General features: G+C 42.2%; 1 protein-coding gene across 2 annotated transcripts; it reads left to right on the plus strand.

Moving 5' to 3' along the window:
• Positions 1–13,588: 13,588 nt before the first annotated feature.
• On the plus strand, positions 13,589–20,563 carry SNRNP35 (small nuclear ribonucleoprotein U11/U12 subunit 35). Of its 2 annotated transcripts, none has more exons than XM_068120141.2 (4): positions 13,589–13,799; positions 15,066–15,225; positions 16,764–16,997; positions 19,482–20,563. In XM_068120141.2, the coding sequence occupies exons 2-4, from the start codon at positions 15,085–15,087 to the stop codon at positions 19,905–19,907; spliced, it is 801 nt and encodes a 266-aa protein (XP_067976242.1). In that variant the 5' UTR covers positions 13,589–13,799; positions 15,066–15,084; the 3' UTR covers positions 19,908–20,563. The 2 variants fall into 2 exon arrangements, with proteins under 2 accessions (XP_067976242.1, XP_067976241.1); XM_068120140.2 differs by having other exon boundaries at positions 13,789–13,866.
• Positions 20,564–21,720: the final 1,157 nt, after the last annotated feature.

The raw sequence follows: 21,720 nt of genomic DNA on the forward strand, positions 1-21,720 counted from the left end.
GAACACACATATATATATATATATATATATATATATATATATATATATATATATATATATATATATATATATATAGTATATATATATATATATATATATATATACATATATATGTATGTATATATATATATATATATATATACATATATATATATATATATATATATATATATATATAATATATATATATATATATATATATATATATATATATATATATATACGTATATATATATACGTATATATATATATATATATGTGAGAAAGAGTGCCCCAATTGGGAAATTTATTAAATAATAATTAATAAATAAATAAATTAAAATTAATTAATATATATATATATATATATATATACTGTATATATATATATGTATATTAGGGTGGCCTTTATTTTTGAAAGTTTGAAGTGTTAAGCTCTCACCCTCTACAACTCGTCCATTTGCCCTAAAAACACAACAGGCTAAATGTCGGCTAAATTCATAAATATCTAGAGGTAGTCCAGCACCCTTGAACATTTCCCCCTGTCGGCCATTTGATTGAGATCACGTAACACTAAAAACACATATCACAGATAATGCAGTATGTATCACAGAAATAAATAAACACCGTTTGATAAAACATGCTTATGAATAATTATCACATCTTTGGACTAGAAATATAAAATATAAAAAATATAAAATATATATAAAATCTTGATTATTGAAGGTGCCTGGACTACCTCTAAATATAAACAGAGTTGTATGAAATTTTGACTGCAGTGTTTCTATCCCAAATAGATGACATTTAGGCCATGAGAATATTCAAATTAACATTTTAAAATTTTCACCCTGTTTAAGGGCCACCCTAATGTATGTATGTATATATATATATATATATGAACGATCCGCAAGGTGATATAGTCTTCGACTGGCTTGGTTGCTCGATGGGTTGCTTATATGCTGCAACTGCTCAAAATACCTGTCTATGCTGCTCAGCTTGCGGGCTTTCGAGGGTATGTGGATGAGAAAAGATGTAGCGCCAGCCTGATGGAACAAATGATCTCCTCCTGGGTCCACGTTCCTTAGGTATCCTTATATAAAAGATACTGTACCCCATGGCCATTTTTAGGGAAATTTTAGACTCGGTTTTTTAGCCGCGTCGCAAGACGCTGGTCATAGAGTGCCATCTGCTGTTGTTCTTGTTCTTCTTGTTCTTCTTGCAGAGAAGACAAAACCTCAAAGCTCCACCCATTCTGGGAACCATAGCTCCACCCATTGTGGGAGAGGCTTCATATAAACAAATATCCACCATTTTATTAACTCGCATAGCTTTGAGGCCTGTTTTGTAGGCCCGTGGTGTCTTCCTCTCTCACACAGTTTTATTTCAAATCAAATTCGATATATCATTTCATTTTTCACAGTCGCTAACATAGTTTTAGACTCGGTTGAAAAAAAACGGGAAGAAATTCCGATGAAAGTTGCCCTTGAAAGAACGAAATGAATTCTCAGAGGCCTGTAACTTCAAGTCCATTGAGATATATATTTTTTAAATCGTGGCATGGTCAGTCATACACCGCCCGAAATAACAGACGGGAAAATGCCGAGATATATATATTTTGTTTAAATCGCAGCATGGTCAGTCATACACCGCCCGAAATAACAGACGGGAAAATGCCGAGATATATTAAAAATTCGTCCATTTGATGACAATCGTCACGATTAAATATTTAATTTATACGTCGTCACAATAATGTGGAGAGAGGAGCATAGCTTCGTTCACGTGTCGCCACACACGGGAAATTGCCGAGATTTTTTTTTTTTAAATCGCGGCATGGTCAGTCATACACCGCCCGAAATAACAGACGGGAAAATGTCGAGATATATTAAAAATTCGTCGCCACACACGGGAAATTGCCGAGATATATTTTCACTTTGCACAAAAATAACATCAAGTAATCGAATTAATAGGAATGTCCTGTGCCTATAACATCGACGTTATAGGCACAGCTGCATCTAGGCATTGTGTAACATCGACGCGGCTTTTGTTTTAATTAAAACTTTTTGTACTTGTCCTTTACATTAAAGCAACTTATTTTGGGGCGAATGATTGAAGATCAATTCTTATCGTCTGGGGTTAGCGGAGGGGGAAGGGGGTTTGGGGAAGGGAGGAGGAGGGAGGGAGGGATGACCTTTTAGCAAACTTGACGAGCTACAGGGCTTCTGTCTAGAATAGTTTGCTCTTCCAATTCATCTCCAGCCTCGACCAATGTGGAATGACTGACTAGATGTTGAATCTAAACGACTTGTGTACCACTTTGACAGTGACGTGATTATTGCTAATAGCATCACGTGCTATATGTAACGTGTGTAGCTGCTAGTATGATAACTTTTGCTGTCTACACCGAGCTATGCATATGGTGAATTGGTACGTGTGTACGTTTGTGTGTGTTTGTGTGATTTGTGATGTTTGTCAGCCATCATTTCACATCTGTTTTTTATTACAGTTAACAAATTCGCTGAACATCGCTGGTAACAACCTATTTATTTTCATGGTGCCCAGCTGTCTATGTCACTCTTTTAATGTCGTCCATTGTCCAAGTCTAAATAGTGTGGGCTTCGACACCGAGCTGTCTGTTCAATTTTTTCCTAAAAAGAAATTAACAAAATATATACATTTTGATGTTGTTAATGCTTTTCAACTTTGATACTTCGTAAATAACCGAGAAAATATTTGGATTTGTATTAATTGACAATTGTTGATGCTTTGGAATGAATAATAATTACAGCAGCATTTGCTCGATTCTAATCGGCTTATGAGACTAAAATAAGTTCAGCAACATTTAAAGGAAATTACATTTTTGGGTTTTGAGCGAGGCGTGTGTGTGTATATATATATATATATACACCCGTGTGACTGGCTCTGGCAAAACCAGACACTTGTGGCATTTCTCTTGGCGAGAAAAAGCCGAAGAGAGTCAAAATATGACCACAGGGACCAAATTGAGATTTTTATATGGATAGAAAGATTAACTTCTCCAGATTATTATGCACCAAAACATTTTTCCAGGAAACAACAGAAAAGTTGTGAAATTCGACGAAGAATCTAAAATATCATTCTCAAAATGTGCTCAGAAAGTCACGAAGACCGCGAAATTTAGACGTTTTACTACGAGCCACACATCGCAATTCGAAGGAGATCCCTGACATACATGTTTGGTATGAATGAAATGCTCGACGTGCGCACATTGTTTGTGCGTGTGAACTGTATTGTGAACTTTGAACCTAATTATCTCCATTGTTTAAACGAAAATATAATTGTCATTAAAATACCATAACTTCGTTAATTTTCATCCAATTAACATAATGTATATATCAAATGAAAGAGAAAAGCATGGGGAATTAGATTATATCAAAATCTCAATTTTGATTTTTGCCCCTTAGTGTCTGCTTTTGCCAGAGCCAGTCACATATGTATATGTATACATATACATATATATAAATATAAATTTTTTTTTTTTTAATGTATATATAAACACACACACACACACATAGCCTAGACTCTAGAGGTACACACACTTGCCTCTAAGCTGTGCAGCCTGGATTCGAATCCTGACCCAACTACTATAAATTCTGTGTTTCACAGGTGGGGTGATTCATCAATGTTTGTGTCGTCCATGATGGACGTTAAACTGAGCGTCCCGGATGCTGGTATTACTTGGTGGATGTTAAAGATCCCACAATGTAGTTTGCGAAAAGTAGAAGACCTATCGCCAGCACCATTAAGAAATTCCAAATTTTGGAAAGCAAAGGAAAGGCAATGGCAAACCACCCAGCATAACACCCTCGTCAAGAAACTACTTCATCAGCGTCTGACATTTTGAGACAGAAAATGGTGAATGGGGATATATTTAGATGTGTGTATATGTATGTATGTATGTATATATATATAACTACATACATATGTAATATATTGTATATCCCCTTAATTTGGTGGGGGCAGCGAGGCACAGACAGAGTCCCATAACAGCAACTGCTGTACGATCTGTTGGCAACAAGCGTCGTCTCCCACACGAACGTCTTGTCTCTGCCCTACTGATCACCATTTAGGAAATAGGGGTGCAAGCAGGCAAGATAAATGAAACAAAAAATAGCTCTTCAGACTCTGAATACGACATGACGCTGATGGTTTACACATATGTACATGACGTCTAAGCCATGGTTTACACATGTGCATGATATCAGCGTCATGTATTCAGTCAGAAGGTCCAGGTTATGTTGTGTATCACCGAGGGAATGCGTATTTCACCCGGATTTGATTTGAGTATTTGCTGAGCTGGTTGTATTAGTAATTATCTGCATAATATGATGGTTTGGTACTGGGTTTTAGTGAGGCTGACTAATTCCAATACCCCTGATCTTTCTCATGTCTGCACCACTCACCCTGCCCCCTCCTTTTCAACCCCATCCACCCAACCACCCCCCTCCCTGCCCCCCACCCCCTCCCCTCACTACCCCCAATCTTCAAACTATTATGGTGGAGGTAAACTAGAAGTGGAAGATATTTATAAAGTTGTCCAAATATTATATATACACCTTTCAAAATTACCAGCCATCTATATTGTCGAGTGCACTGTTCTCACTCACGTTGATTTAAAAGAGGACATATAAGTGGAAGATTGTGTTTTGTGTAATTTATTTCATGTTGACTCTTATTTGTAATGATGACAATAATTTTCCACTACACACTATATTTTCTTATTCATTATGTGGCAGGATTGGCAGCAATAAATATTCATGTGCCTTTTCATAAAAGAAAAGTGGATTTTCTTCTTCGTATTTTTTGTATACATGGTCGAGGCTCATGGAAGAGCTGGAGCAGAATGGAATAGAACAAAAGAGAAAGTGGCAAACAATGGCAGCAGAGTGGAAGTGAGATCAGGGAAGGGGGAGAAGGACACAAGGACCTGCAGCCTTGCTCCTGGGACTTCTAAAGAGAACTGAAGTTATTGAAACTCAAGCAATTTCTTTGAAATTTTATTTCAAGGTGATGCCATACCGAACATAATAGCTTGATCACGTCATTATGTGAAAGCAGATGTCCTTTCAACTCTACCTCGCTCCTGCAACCTGTCAGAAGCGTATAAACCTTTAGGACTGACGCGTAGCCATTTTAGGGCATCTTCTTTCACGTCCTCGTCGCTTGGAAACGTGATACTCCTCGAAAGAGACGGAAAGCATGTGGTGATTGATGTACCTGGACAAATAAGGCAGAAGATTAAACACTTATAATCCCAACTGCTTGAATTCTGATTTGGTTTTTCTGTAATGTAACAGTTTCTCACTTTTTTTTGCTTTGGTTTTTAAGGTTCACAAGTGTCACATGCAGACAGAGACCAGACAACACAGGACTTGACCTCAGAATCTCAGATAAACATAGCCATTGACCTTGGGAGATGTAACTTTCCAGAATACACTGCGTGACAGTTGTGCCATCTTGTGGTGGCACCTTTCTCTCCGCGGTCAGCAAGTCATGTCTAAGCGAGAATCTTTTCTCCCCCCCCCCCCCCCCCCTCGTACCTCTTCCCATCCCTCAATGGGATTCCAACCCACATGGAGCTGCACTCTATTCTCTAAATGCTCAGCATCAGTGATGTAGCATTAGGTCAGGTCAGGTATGGGAACATGCACTTTCCGATGGTACTCCAGGGGCCTCTGTCTGGCCATCCCCCAGGCTAAGGCCTGGCCCATCCCTATCTCGTTGAGATGCCGATCGACCTATTGCAACCACGAGGCATGTGGTCGGCCCGTTGACCTCCTCCACTCACGAAGCTCCCTTGCTGAGAGTATCTGGTGAGCTGGGTCAGCGTCCGGAAAATGAGCCACATGTTCATACAGCCGCAGCTGACGCTCACGGACCATACAGGTAACAAATCTCATCTGAGTCTTTCTCAGCAACCGCTCGTCGGACACAAAGTCCGACCAGCGATAGCCAAGGATTCTCCGAAGAGACTTGGTTCCAAAGGAGTTAAGTCTCATTCTCTGGCCCTTTCTAAAAGTCTTTTTATGACTCAGCCAGGGTCTGAATCTCAAACTGCAACCCTCCAAGACTCGGTGAAGAGTGAACTCTTAGGGAAAGACCTCTCCCTGCTGATGACGGCCAGTGAGCCAGAAATGCATCCATGGATTGATTCCTTTCCCAAGGCATGGGCTAGCAAGTGAGAAAAAAAGGCTGCTGACCGATACTGAAGGTAACAATATAGTAGCGAAAGGTTATTTGTAGTGGCTGGTTCTGTGTCTTTAACAGGTTGCAACTAAAATCCAGAATCAGCTATTTCAGCTGTAATGTTTTATTACCTCTGTCACCTAAGGTGGACGAAGGTTGTGTCTTCACCCTTGTCTGTTTGTCTCTGTCTCTCTGTGAGAAGGATATCTCAAAAAGTTATTTAATGGATTCAGACGAAATTTGGTGGACAGGTTGGGTGTGTGACAAGGAAGAATTGATGAAGATCAGGATACTCGAATTTTAAAGTGATTCTTCACCATTGAGAGAAAGGGCAAAAAAACAATATATAGCACGATATCTCAAAAAGTTATGGACAGATTTGAATGAAACTTGGTGGACAGGTTGGATATCTGCCATGGATGAATTGATTCGATTTTGGTGAAGATCTGGATCTGGATCCTATAATATTTTTTCATAATCATAACTTTTTTGAAGAGATATGTTTTCGAGGATGATCTGCCTGACCCATTACCACCAAAAAAAATTTGGGGGGACAATAATAAACCAGATAATCGTGTTTTTAATCGGACTATTTTCACTTCCGTTATGCAAATGAGCTACTGCCATCGATTCACGTGACGTTATGTGGGCACAACTCATTGACAAACGTGCACATCTGTGTTTCATCACAAGTTATTCTACTCTGGAGTTCAAGTTGCTGACGTGCCAAGCTTTCAACTGTTCCAATCGTCAACAAATTTTCCCACAGAACTCAGAAGTCGTTTTTTGCATCCTGACCCACAAAAAGATCGTCAACGATCATGTGCTTCGTGGTTGAAAAACCTGGGAACAATCAAATTCAACATCAACACCTATGTTCATTGAAATATCACGTTGTTTGCAAAAACCACTTCGAGCCGTCAGCGTTCATGTTTCATCAAAAGGCGATCACTACCTGTGAAACAAGCTTTGGAAATTGCTGAAACACGACGCCGTACCGACACTTACCGGGCGAGACTTACCTATTGATTTGAAGCCACACCCATGTGATCCAAGCTCAGAGCTAGGCCTCAAGTAGTTATTTATATTACTAGAATACCAGAACCTACCTGTCGCTTAGCTGACTGACCAATTAGTCGTCCTGTTTGCCAAAAATTGCTATATTTGGTTCACTGTGTCTTTATTGAGTCTGTAGACTCGTAGAGCATGATAAGCTCAACCAGCATACGGGAATATTTCAGCAGTTTATGAAGGGCCTTCAGATCATTCTGTGGCTCATGGGGGCTTCATTTGTCATATGCCCCGAAGACAGTTTGCTTTCTTGTAAGATCTCGCAGGAATGAGTCAGAGATCCTTTACCGCACAGTCATCCATATATGCTATTGTTCTGTACAAACTTGCCCGCAGCATGGCGACAGCCAACGGATCCCGCTCGGCACTTCGCTGACGGGTTTAATCAAAAGACAGAGAAAATGGCGTTTCCAACCCCCCGCCCCCCTTCCCACAACCTGTTCACCATCACCACATGTTCATTTTCCAAACCCCTGCCCCCCCCCCCCCCACCCCACTTTCCCTGAATCCGAGATGGCGATTAGATTATTTATTTTATTTTTTTATTGGGTTAATGTAACATAATCCATGCGACAAAGTAAATTTAGAGGTAAGGAGTAAGGAGAGAAAAGTAAATGAAGATGGGCAGAAAAAAAAAAGTTGAAGAGATGAAATTCAAAAGTGATGGAAATACAGAGAAAAAGATAGATATAGTGGACATGAGGAACGAGTGAAAATTAAATAAATAATTATAAGGAGAAAAAGAATAATCAATTAAATAAAGATACTTTATTACTTGTGTTACGTGCTCCTCCCCAAACCCCGGTCACGGTGTACCTCCAAGCCCCGAAAGGAGTCACGGCAGAAAGATGTGCTATTATGTGTGCCAATGACAGACAGACAGACAAAAAAAAAAGACCAATGGTGAAACCACACCAATCAGTTGTTACCAAAAACCAAGTATTGTATTAGTATCGCAAAACAAGTCAAGTGAATCCACTTGGATTCCGCCCAGGTTGGCACATGGAAATTATGATGTAGCATAATTATCATCTCGGGTCAAGATTTGAAATTATGCCATGGTTTTTGTAAAATTGCTACTAGTATTCACATTATGTACTTTCACCAAAACATACATCATCATAGAAACATACATAGAATTTGGGTCCTCTGGGTCATTTGGGTCCTCTGGGTCATTTGGGTCCTCTGGGTCATTTGGGTCCTCTGGGTCATTTGGGTCCTCTGGGTCATTTGGGTCCTCTGGGTCATTTGGGTCCTCTGGGTCCTCTGGGTCATTTGGGTCCTCTGGGTCCTCTGGGTCATTTGGGTCCTCTGGGTCATTTGGGTCCTCTGGGTCCTCTGGGTCATTTGGGTCCTCTGGGTCATTTGGGTCCTCTGGGTCATTTGGGTCCTCTGGGTCATTTGGGTCCTCTGGGTCATTTGGGTCATTTGGGTCCTCTGGGTCATTTGGGTCCTCTGGGTCATTTGGGGCCTCTGGGTCATTTGGGTCCTCTGGGTCCTCTGGGTCATTTGGGTCCTCTGGGTCCTCTGGGTCATTTGGGTCCTCTGGGTCATTTGGGTCCTCTGGGTCATTTGGGTCCTCTGGGTCATTTGGGTCCTCTGGGTCATTTGGGTCCTCTGGGTCCTCTGGGTCATTTGGGTCCTCTGGGTCATTTGGGTCCTCTGGGTCATTTGGGTCCTCTGGGTCCTTTGGGTCCTCTGGGTCATTTGGGTCCTCTGGGTCATTTGGGTCCTCTGGGTCATTTGGGTCCTCTGGGTCATTTGGGTCCTCTGGGTCATTTGGGTCCTCTGGGTCATTTGGGTCATTTGGGTCATTTGGGTCCTCTGGTTCATTTGGGTCCTCTGGGTCATTTGGGTCCTCTGGGTCATTTGGGTCCTCTTGGGTCATTTGGGTCATTTGGGTCCTCTGGTTCATTTGGGTCCTCTGGGTCATTTGGGTCCTCTGGGTCATTTGGGTCCTCTGGGTCATTTGGGTCCTACTAGGGCATGCCCGTACTATATCTATATCTAAAATTATATCCCCCCCCGCCCCCTCTATTTACATGAAATGGTTTGGTCCAAAGCGAACGGCTTGCGAGTGGTGACAATCCCCCCCCTCTATTTACATGCAATGGTTTGGTCCAAAGCGAACGGCTTCCGGAGTTTGGTAAAGAAATCGCCATCGCGTGCACAAACGCGCAGGAAAGCGAATGAAACGCAAATTCGTTTTTATTAGTTGTAAAACATAGTTTAACGCCAACATAGTTTGCAAACGTGAAATAAATGAATACGCTCTCAAATGTGCCATCCGAGGCAGAGTGTGTCCTCCACGTTCGGCACACGCGATCGTTCGCTGCTCTCTGATTGGTTGAATCGTTTTTTGGACATAGCTCGGTAAGTAATTGTCCGATTAATATGAAACCTTGAAAAGGCACATCCTCGGGTCCCCAGCAATATACCTGGCAAGTTAAAAGTATATCGGACCCGTGGTTGTCGAGAAACAGCGGTCACAGACAGACAAACGTACAAACGTACAGACAGAGATTACTGGAATTATAGATAGATATTCCTATCCTATAACATATATATCCTATAACCTATCCTATATATATCCTATATCATATAACATATATCCTATATATCCTATAACATAACATATAACAAATATATCCTATATTATGTACTAGCGAGCGGCCGCGTACCAGCCAAAGGGGTAGCCCATGGTTAGCCTAAATATAGATTTGATGACGTCATGTTTACACATCTGAGCGACAGAAACTGGCTACACATCTGAGCGACAGAAACGGAGCTTCACTTTTGGAGAGACAGAAATTCCCAGGCAAACGCTATAACGCACCAGGTTTACAACCTGTGCGTTAATAATAACAGCACAAGTACAATATACTTCAATTGCACAACAAAATACCATATAATTCCTATGATGGTACCACCAGTTTCTTAACTCGATAACTCACGGTGCTGCACGTGAGCGAAATGTAACACCCCCAAAGTCACTGTCCCGGCACCAGGCCAAAGTCGATCCACGCTCTGGTGATCACAAGAAAACAGGTCGTACCGAGACCTGAACCCAGAACGGCTGAAAGTCGACGCTGCCGAAGAGCCGCTGGGTGGGTGTCAGGCCGACGCCGGTCAGGCAAAAGTTCACCCAAAAGGCGACTGGGAATTCACACCTTCAGTTCACCAGACAAGGACGCTGATATGAACGAGCAGTGGCTCCCAAGCAGAAAACAGCGAATTCCCAATCGAAATCCACGACACACACAAGAACCAGGTTAACGGCTGGTGCGCGATGAAAAGGCTGGCGCGAGGTGAAATGGCGGACGGGCCCGTAATGGAGGCGTACCTGCTCTCCAACAATGATTCACTTTTTGGAATCACCAGCAAAACCCGTCACGCAAGTTTATTATCCAAGCATTAAAGACACTGTCACAGGAATCCCTTTCCCGGGGAAACCAATTTTCGCTCTTGACCAACGTTCACCAACGTCCGCTCGACACCTCGAAGCAAATTGGCCTTTCTCTTCCCGATCTCACTTGCTCCGCTTCCGCCTCCTCTTCTTCTTCTTCCGGTTTCTCTCGATCCATTTCGTTTTTCTTTTACAACACTAATTTTTTCCTTTTGAAGACAGTTATCTCCATTTCACTCAAACTATAACAATAATAGTACATGGAACTAAAAATGCTTCCAGTGGATGAAAACCACAAAGACGGAAGTGACGAATCCGTAACACTTGCAAAATCGAAGATTTTAAAAGTATATTGGTCGGTTGCGTTTGTTATTCTGTCTGTTTGTTTGTTTGAACATTGAGTCACTAAATTTGAAAACCAATTATTTTTGAGGTCAAAAGCTCAAAGGTCAACTCAAGTTCAAACTTCCAAAATCATCCATTTTCATCTGAAAACCCGTCAATTTTTATCCGATTGACTTGGAAATTGAACAGCATTTGCACATTGAGTCACTAAATTGGGAAACCAACTATTTTTGAGGTCAACTCAAGGTCAAGCTTCCAAAATCATAATTTTTCATCTGAAAACCCATCATTTTTCATCCTATTGACCCGAGATTTGATCAAGATCATCAATTTTGATATTGATGAAATGGAGAATTTGCTGGATCAATTACAACCTTTTTTCATGGGGGTTTGAGGGGGGAAGGCTAATATGACAAAATGGCGTGCACGGACCACGTGACCAGAATTTTTCGGACACGTCAGTCGTAACTGTATATACAGGTACTCTAATTACAAGTCTTACCAAAATACGCCAATTCTAGGGGAATTATCCCATCCATAAGGAATTACTCAATTGCACAACCGGCTACCGGGGGTGCTGCCTATCCTGAAATGTGAGTAAACGAGTGTATTGTGGAAAGACGTAATAGTCTAGTAGGAAGACTAGGTCCCCCTGCACCCCCCGGAGATATACTTCTAATCAGTGTTTCTAGATTGGAAAAAATGTGTAGAAAATGACTAGCTATGGCCCCAAGCTGAAAAAATGTCCCACATACCATTTTTATGCAAATTACTGCTGCAAATTTTATGCAAAATTATGCAAATTTTATGCAAATTTTTGATGAGGAGTAGAGTTGAGGGGTCTTTGAGGGCTTCATCGAGGTGCTCTCGGTTGCAAGACTGGGTCATTCTGAGAAGCACAGCAGGGTCAGAGATCATGATGTTCTCCTCCTCAGTGAATCTCTCCATCAACAGCCTCTCCATTGCCTCACACACTGTTTTGAGGCAAAAGAGGGACTTTGCGTAGGCCTTTCCACTGAGAACACCTTTGAGAGATCCACTTGTTACTAGTTGTGCCTCAAAGAGAATCTCTGCATATCCAGAACCACGCATCTTGTGTCCAGTGAGCATCCCGATGTAGTTCATGGATGTGTGGAAGGGTCCAATCGTTACTACATGACTAGCAAATTCATTTGGCCAGCGCCAGATGATGGGAAGGGCTTTCATGCAGACACCCAGATCAAATGTATTCAGGACCCATCTCTGACCCACCTCAGCAGTTGCTGCCTCGGAACGCTTCAGTAGCTCACGAACAACTGCGTTGTCTGTGATCGGTCTGTGCCTGGTGCCTGCATGGCATGGCAATGGCCTGCAGCCTGTGCCTGGGCTAGGGGGTTTCACCTCTGCAACTGGTTCTCCCCCACCCAGCAAATCAACAGTCGACTACTGCACGCCTATCCACCAACCGATCACAGACAACGCAGTTGTTCGTGAGCTACTGAAGCGTTCCGAGGCAGCAACTGCTGAGGTGGGTCAGAGATGGGTCCTGAATACATTTGATCTGGGTGTCTGCATGAAAGCCCTTCCCATCATCTGGCGCTGGCCAAATGAATTTGCTAGTCATGTAGTAACGATTGGACCCTTCCACACATCCATGAACTACATCGGGATGCTCACTGGACACAAGATGCGTGGTTCTGGATATGCAGAGATTCTCTTTGAGGCACAACTAGTAACAAGTGGATCTCTCAAAGGTGTTCTCAGTGGAAAGGCCTACGCAAAGTCCCTCTTTTGCCTCAAAACAGTGTGTGAGGCAATGGAGAGGCTGTTGATGGAGAGATTCACTGAGGAGGAGAACATCATGATCTCTGACCCTGCTGTGCTTCTCAGAATGACCCAGTCTTGCAACCGAGAGCACCTCGATGAAGCCCTCAAAGACCCCTCAACTCTACTCCTCATCAAAAATTTGCATAAAATTTGCATAATTTTGCATAAAATTTGCAGCAGTAATTTGCATAAAAATGGTATGTGGGACATTTTTTCAGCTTGGGGCCATAGCTAGTCATTTTCTACACATTTTTTCCAATCTAGAAACACTGATTAGAAGTATATCTCCGGGGGATGCAGGGGGACCTAGTCTTCCTACTAGACTATAAAATCAACCAAGCTACCTTTACTTTACCCCAGCCGTAATGACGTACCTCGTGATGTCATGTGATTTAAATCGACATCACGTCTCAATGTGAATGAGCCAATGGTGACGTGTTCTAAGTGTGTAAAATAAAAAAAAAACAAAGATCTGCACCTCATTATAAATACAACCTTGCTGGTACAACTAATATTTACAAAAATACATCTACAAATACGTTGGGTGGTTCAAGTTTCTAGGGTGTATAATCACCATAACTTTAAGCGATGTACGCTCACCACCTTATTCCTTTATGAAGAAATGTACTGTATTGTTTTGATTTTATTTTTAATTACATCATCTATGCTTAAAGTTAAGATTACTGTTTGAAATTATTTGTATTATATTTGTGTTTAGTTGTTATATCAAGTGAAAGCTATTTTAAATTAATTTTAGATATACGTACTTGTATTAGCACGGCTGTGGGTCGTCGGCCTTTTTTTCCTCTCTCTCTTTCACTGCTCTGTGATTCGCTAATTGCAAGTCGGAAATAAGGATTAATCTATGATTACAATGATAACTTCTTATGTCGTACCAAATTTAAAATTATATAACCAAAGTAACCAGGAACAAATATAACGTCACTTCCTTTTTCTCCACAAATTAAAGGTAATATGTCTCATCCGCTGTATCCGGTGGGATAATGGTTTTGTCAATCGTGTTGATGTTGCTGAAGGTATTGTACTTACATAAGGATTCATTTGCACACATGTTGACGTTATTGTACGGAATTGTTTGCCTGGAAAGGTAGTGGCAGCAGAAACAGTGGATATGTTGAAGTAGAATTGGATAGGTACTTACCTGTAAGTGTAAGCAATGGGATTGGAGGGGTACAATGTACATGGATATTGATATGGATTGACAGGATTGGTCGGTTGCGTGGGTATGGATTGGTTATTATTTACATTTGTAGTGATTGTGATGTCTATTTAAGGATCTCGGCAAAAAGTGTATGTGCTGTCCATGAGTGTTCATTCATTTCATCATTCCTCACCTTGGAACTGTCTTCATTCTTGTCCTTTTGGCGTTAGTCATTCACGAACCGGCTGGCCAGTCCTGATGTTCAACTGGAATCGATTTTTGTTAATTTTTTTTAATTTGTTCAGACTTTCAGTGATAACTCACCTATTCTTCATGAAAAACACCGTGGGATCTTTAACGTCCACTAACTGTTCCAAGCAGACAGGACGTCCAGCTTATTTGATTCTATAAATCGTTTTTGCTCATTCACTCTATGGTGAAGAATCACTTTTTAAAAAATCTTTTTTTCTGTTTTTTTTCACCAAAATTTCTAAAAAAACTCGTCCATGTCACATGCCCAACCTGTCCACCAAGTTTTGTCTGAATATGTCCACAACTTCCTCAGATATCGTGCTAACAGACAGAGAAACTGGGATGAAAATGTAGCCTCTGTCCACCTTTGGTGGCAGAAGTAATTAATGTTTCGTATACCTGATACCAAGATGATGAGATGGAGAGTAAGTTTGTATGTAGATCAATTAGTACCTGAATAACTAGGTGAGGTATCACCTCCACCACCGAAAGTGGATGGAGGTTATGTTTTCACCCCTGTCTGTGAGCAGGGATTGTGAAACCTTGAAAGTCTCACAATTCCTGATCGTGCACACGTTGTCGTACATTATGGCGATCGCCCCATCATTTCTAGTTCTGTCTAATGTTTTTTAAAATTCCTGTACAAGTAAACATTCTCCAACTGCACCAGCCTGGTGGAAGCACATTACCTGTGAGTTAAAAAACAAACAAATTTTCATGAATCTAAAATGTCGTATTTGGTGGTCTCTATAACCTTTGTAAAGGTTGTTATTTGTCTGTTTTACTCGTATTGCTACCTTTTCTTTCTTTTTATTTTCCTAGTGCTGTTTTCTCTTTGAGAATGAAAGAGGACATTGAAAGCTGGTCTCCCATAGCAAGGACGTACAATCCACTCCGAGCAGGCAGCATCGATGGAACAGATGACAAACCACACGATCAAGGAATAGCCCGGGCCATACAAGCACGATACAAGCCGAACAAGGTGTGTATTCCTTCAGTACTGTGTAAGGTATTGCTGCTCTCTCACCGCAGGCACTTTGTATTTTATGGAGTGACTAAAGCTCAGGGATATGCTTCATTTTCAATATGCAGGCTCCTGCAAAAGCTGAGCAACAGAAAATTGAAGGTTTATACACTGACGAAGAAAATAGTCTTCAGAGTCGGTCTTTCGGCATACACCGGCAAATATAGTTTCAAGTACGCAATCACAGGCTCTGGATAGATTCTGATAAAGTTACAGCCGCAGGTTCCTGAGGAACTCTCTATTACAACTTGGGCAGCCACAGCTAGGTGAAGGTGGCCCTCGAGGAGCATTTCATTCATGATTTCACTTTTCATTCACGATCGGCAAGCACCTTCACCTCCTCTCACTTTGTAAAGATGTAGTGGTATGTATTAGTGTTGGACCCAAACCGAGTTCCTGAACTCAAACTCTGGGAGTTGCTCTTCCGAGTCTGAGTCGAGGCAGATTTGTCTGTCAACTCGGAAAATAACTCGGATATTTTCCTGTCACACGAAATGAAGCAATTCCAGTATATTGCAAGCGTGTGCAGTCGCAATGCGTGTTCGTACATGAATCGGATGTGCTATAGAATGGTCATGATGTTTCTCATTGTGAGTTTGAAAGCAAAATGTTGGCATAATCGAGCACTGGAACTGTTACCTGAAGAGCTCTGTTAACCGTGAGCACGGGTCTCACAGCATGGAATGCTTGGGTTAACTCTGATCGACTGTGGTTGTTGTTGTTGTTATTTGTGTGCTTCTTTCATGTACATTTACATATATTTAAGCGGTGAAGTCACTTCAATAATAATAATTGGCTCTCCTTCCTGCCACCCCTCCATCAAAAATGAAGAAAAACCTTTTTAGCCCACCATGTTTAATTCTAGTGGGTTCTAAAGGGTAATGCTAGTGGGTTATAAAGGGTAGTTCTAGAGTGTTCTTAAATGTAATGCTAGGGGTTCTGAAGGGTAATTCTTGTGGTTTCTAAATAATAATTCTAGTGGGTTCTAAAGAGTAATTCTAGTGGTTTCTAAAGTAATTATCGGGGGTTCTCAAGGGTTTCATTCGTATCTAGGCTTTGCCGATTTCATATTAAAAATGCCAAACTGAACCGCTTCATTCACACTGAATCAGATGCGATTTTTCTATTGCTTTGAGAATTGTTACTGCATGTATGATTTTGTGTCGCTATCATATCAGACTTGGTTAAAAACCCAGCTGCTTCATTAATGACCTTCAGGGAGATGCATTCTGCATGTTCTGCCGAGTCCGGTCTGCAAATGAATGCCAGTCGACACCTTGTGGTTGACTGTTAATGCCGTCGAGGTAACTCGGGATGGACAATAAAATGCTACTAATGAAAATTCAATGCCACCCAAAATCCCCCTAACCAAATCACAAAAGGTTATAATGATTTCTGAACGCTGCAGTTCTTGTGTCTGAAAATGAAATGATTATTGTATTTAATTGGATAACTGATGTCACTTGAAATCCCCAACCCCTAAACTCCACATTCAGGGAGTCCAAGGGGATCCTTCTCGGACACTCTTTATTGGTCGGCTGTCTCCCCAAACAACTGAGGACAGCTTGCGAGCGTCATTGTCAGTTTGGGGTTTGATTCGTTCCACACGCCTCGTGCGGGATGTGGTGACCGGAACATCAAAGTGCTATGCTTTTGTGGAGTTCTACGACAGGGAGATTGCTGAAAGGGTTTGTCACCATGGAAACCACATGATCATCGATGGTGTGATGGTACGGCATTCTGCAGCATATTAAATACTTGAGAAAGCTTGGTGTTTGCTTAAGATATCGGGTCTTGTGTTTGAGTCCCTGTTGTGCCGGTTCGTTGACTCAGCCTGTCATTCTTCCGAGGTTGGACAAATGAGTACCAGCTTACTGGGAATAGGGGGCACTTAAAAGTATTCTCAGCCGTGGGTGCATTGTGCTCATCTCTATGTGGAGAGGTGGGGGGAGGTTTATTTGTGACAAAATAATGTAATGCCATTACTAACACGGGGCATGGTAATGACATGACACATGGACTGCATGTTAAACATATTTGCTCTTTCATTTTGCGCATTTGAGAGAATTGTTTCATATCCGAAAGGTAAGAGCCACTGTCTCCCTCTCTCTCTCTCCAAACGGACCACATGGCAAGCTCTCACATCTACTTTCTTAACAGTCCTCTTGAAGTTCAGTTATTCAAACTCTTGGGTCTCATTATCAGCTATGATTTTTTGTGGGCAAACCACATTTCAACTTTGGCCTCCAAAGCCAGTCGGTTGGGCATCCTCTGTCGTACAAAGTCGTTCCTTGGCCCACCTGAACTCCTGTCCACCTACAAGGCTTTCATCTGCAAGATGATGGAGTACTGCTCTGCCCTCCAGACCAGCGCCCCTGCCTCACATGTTGCTCAGATTTATGCCATAGAAACCAAGTCCTTCAAGATTATTGGAATCTCCTGTGATGAAGCGGAGTTTGTTGCTTTTACGTTAGACAGGTCTTCTTCTACCGCCTCCTTTCGGATCTTGCACCCTCTGCTCTTTCTGTGCTCTTTCCCCCAACCACCCCTCAAGTTTCTGCAGGACACATGCAGCCAACAATCAACCCCCTTCTGGTGAAACTACCTAAATTCAGGATCACTGCTCACCTCTGCTCGTTTGTTCCTCTTTTTCCCCCACATGTGGAATCAACTTCCTTGTCCTCTTAAATCTCATTCTTCCCTCAAAGTCTTGAAGACAGCATTTCACCACCATCTCAGATCTTACCCAATCTAAAACCATGATCTTTTCTACCCCCCATTTAACATTACCCCCTCCTCCCTCCTCACCCTGTACTCCCACCCCAAACCCACTTCCTTCCAAAACCCCAGTGTTCCTTCTTGAGTGTTTGCTTCTGTATCCATTTTGTCCACCCCATGCATCCTCCCCTACCTCTCATTCATTGTTTGTCCAAGTCTCCCTCTATTTCATCCTTCATCCCTGCTGTTGATGTTACCCCTCTTTCTACTATTCCTTTTATATCCAGAAGGACGTGGATATAACTTGGTATGGAGTCAACAACGGCTCTGAATTGTTTTGCAGGAATGTGGCACCATTCTTCCAAAAGTAAGTCCTCCAATTCATGTCAGTATGATTGAGGTGCCTCTCCAGACAGTCCCACAAATGCTCTATGGGATTGAGGTGTGGCAATGGGGAGGGCCATGGAAGATGGGTAAGTTTGTCCTTGTGCTCCTCAAACCACCCGGTGATATCGCTCAGGATGGTAACATTGTGTTCTGCATCAACCCTGCCTTTTAATGGAATGAGTGGACTCAAGCCATGCCATGAAAATGCATCGCACACCATTATGGAACTGCCGGAACCTTTTACTGTTGGAACCAGGCACTCAGGGCTGTAGCTCCTTAGGCTGTCACCACAAATGCACCCTCCCATTCCTCGAGAACACGACACCACAGATCATATCGCATTCCTCCACTGCTTGGCAGTCAATGGTATATGCTAACTGGTGTTGCCAGGTGTTATGAGCGGTTTGTGCCTAGTAACCCGGCTATAGTATCCCGTCCTTTAAAGTTCCCTTCTAACCGTTTGACGTTAACGCCCACATTGAACTCTGCACAAAGTTTGTCCACCATTGCTCTCCTGTTTTACCTCGAAGTCTGGACTAATGCCCGTGCATCACATTTGGCAAGTATTCGCTTCCGCCCACTGTTGCCCTTCGATGTCTTTCTTTTTTTTCTGGCTGACATCACCATCAAAACAGTTTCTCGTGAAATGTTAATTTCCACAGCCTTTTCAACTGAAGCCCCTGGCAAGCATGAACCAACAATCACACCCCGTTTAAAGTCATTAAGGCCTCCTCTTGTGGCCATGCTGGTTCTTAATATTGGCCTCGAGCCGCAGCCCATTTACATACGGTGCCTTCAGAAAGTATTAAAACCCCTTATCTTTTTTCACATTTTGTTGTGTTAGGGCCTGAATTTAAAATGGATTAAATTGAGATTTTTTTGTCACTCATCTACACATACCCCATAGTGGAATTTTTATGGGCAGAGGCATTATGTTTTTGGGTTGTCCATCCATCCCTCCGTCCGTCCGTCCTTCTGTGATAAGTTTACTTGAGTGGATCAGTTCATGTGTTGAGTATTGTTGTGATGGAAGCAGGAATGTACCATTATATCTCAATTTCCATCATTCAACTTCCTCATTTTCCTGTTATTTTTCATTTTGCTTCCAGGTGTTTATAGATTGGGAACTTGGGCGTACTCTCACTGGCTGGGTTCCGAGACGTCTCGGTGGAGGCCTTGGAGGCAAGAAGGAGTCTGGCCAGCTGAGGTTTGGAGGACGAGATCGTCCATTTCGTGAACCCATCTTGATGCCAGCACGAGAACGTGAAGGGAGGTTTGGGTTTAAGAGATTCGGTGGGGAAAGAAGAAGAAGGAACTTCATGAGAGCTTTCGAGTCCGATGGCAAAATAAGGGATAAAGGAAGGGTGAGCAGCGAGAGGGGAAGACGGACTGAGGAAGGTGAGCAAGCAAACAAAGCGAGATCGAGAGACGTTCTAGAAAAGGAATGGCCTCATCAGAATCGCCACAACAACACAGAAGATGTCAGAGAATGGAAAAGGAATAAAGACCGGGACAGGGAGAGGGCCAGGGACTGAAGGTTGAGGTGTCAGAGAAACCAAGAGAATAAATAGAGATAACTGAGCAATACGTGAGTTGATGGAAAGGAAGGTGAGAAACGATAGCTTTCCATTATTTTACTAAAGAGCAACCACCAGGAAGGACCAAGCCAAGTGTTGGTTTAACGGTTAAGGTGGCTGGCTTAAGGTCATAGGGTCTCGAGTTTGAGCCCCTGTTGTGCCGTTGAAATAACACCAGATGGGTTGACTCGGCGTGTCATCCTTCTGAGGTCGGCAAAATAAATACCAGCTTGCTGCATCCCTTGCAGCTTGCTGCTTTAACAGGGGGGCATTGCATCAGGGCACAGCCACACATCCAGAAAAAAATGATGCAACCAGATGCTGCATATGAATCGACAAAAACAGCCAGGAAGGACCAAAGGAAGGGATTCTGATTGAAGTGAAGGCTGTGTGACTATTATTGGTCGATTACCTTTCCACATGTTTTCATCATCTCTTGCCGAACAGATGACTGTGTCCTCAGCATGGAAGAATAATCCTGAGGTCTACCTGCCTTACATTTACTTGGCTCTTAATTCCACCAACCTTGTGCTCTCCCTTAAAGTTTAATCCATCCTTCGATTTATCTTGGTGTAAATATTGTATGAATTTAAAATAAAACCTGCTGTGCTGTACTTGTGGTAATTTTCATGTGCGTACTGTAAACACAATGATTCTAATTTCACATTTTGGTCTAAAATTAATGCAAAGCTACAAAAGCCTCAACAACCAATGGATTAATGTTTTTTGTTTTTTCATATCGTCAAATCGAGTCCGTTTAGCCAAGCCATACACCGAAGGAATACTGGGCGATTTGTATCAATGATGCTGGAGCTTGGAGCTGCGTTTAAGATTCGTTTCAAGCTCATCTCAACTGGATGTGTGTCACATGGGCTTTGCCAACGAATCACTTGAATATCTTCCTGTAAGTGGCAATGGATCAGGGTTTTCCATGTGTGCAATGGATGCACCTTCGAATCAGGATGAGGACTATGTCTAATGGAGTTGTCCATCTCCCAATCATGGTTTTTCTCCTTTTCTTTTTTAACCTTTTTTGAATACAAAGTCAAGGCTCGTGCAAGAGCGAGAACACTGGATCAGGACGCAACAGAGCACAAGGAACAGTAGAAAGAGGGGGGAGGGGCGGGCACCAACAGCAGGGTTGAAAGACAAAGAGTTGAACAAATAAGGAATTTGGGGAGGAATAAATAGGTGAACAAGATGGTTACAAAATAAACTCGGGAAGAAAAAAAAACTGGAAATTTGGCAGGAGTTGGGCTTTGGGGTAAAGGAGGATAAAAAAGATCGTGGTTTTGAATGGGCGATTTGAGATGGTGATGAACAGCCTTCTTAAAGATGTGGAGGGAAGAATGAGATTGAAAGGCATGTGGAAATTGATTCTGCAGGCAGGAAAAGAGGAACAAATGGGTGACGGTGAGCTGTGTTATGCTGGATTTGGGTAGTGTTACGTGCTCCTCCCCAAACCCCGGTTACAGTGTACCTCCGAGCCCCGAGAGGAGTCACGGCAGAAAGATGTGTTATTCTGTATGTCAAAGATCAATGGTGAAACCACACCAATTGTTACCAACAAACAAGTATTGTATTAAGATCACACAAGAATAACAGTACAACAACAATAGTAATCAATTGTACAACCAATATATATTTCCTATGATGGTACCATCAGGTTCGTACAAAATAACTCACTGTGCTCCAAGTGAGCGAAAAGAAGAACATTCCCAATGTCTCTCTTCCGGCATCAAGCCAAAGTCAATCCGCTCCAGTGATCGTC

Source organism: Myxine glutinosa, chromosome 6 (genome assembly GCF_964187855.1).
Source record: "Myxine glutinosa chromosome 6, kmMyxGlut1.1, whole genome shotgun sequence".
Classification (NCBI taxonomy): Eukaryota; Metazoa; Chordata; class Myxini; order Myxiniformes; family Myxinidae; genus Myxine; species Myxine glutinosa.

Bases quoted from the DNA above. Each gene is read 5' to 3' on its own strand.
- SNRNP35 (XM_068120141.2), top strand. From the start codon at position 15,085: ATGAAAGAGGACATTGAAAGCTGGTCTCCCATAGCAAGGACGTACAAT. The intron at 15,226-16,763 runs GTGTGTATTCCT...CTCCACATTCAG, and splicing joins CACGATACAAGCCGAACAAG to GGAGTCCAAGGGGATCCTTC. The intron at 16,998-19,481 runs GTACGGCATTCT...TTTTGCTTCCAG, and splicing joins TGATCATCGATGGTGTGATG to GTGTTTATAGATTGGGAACT.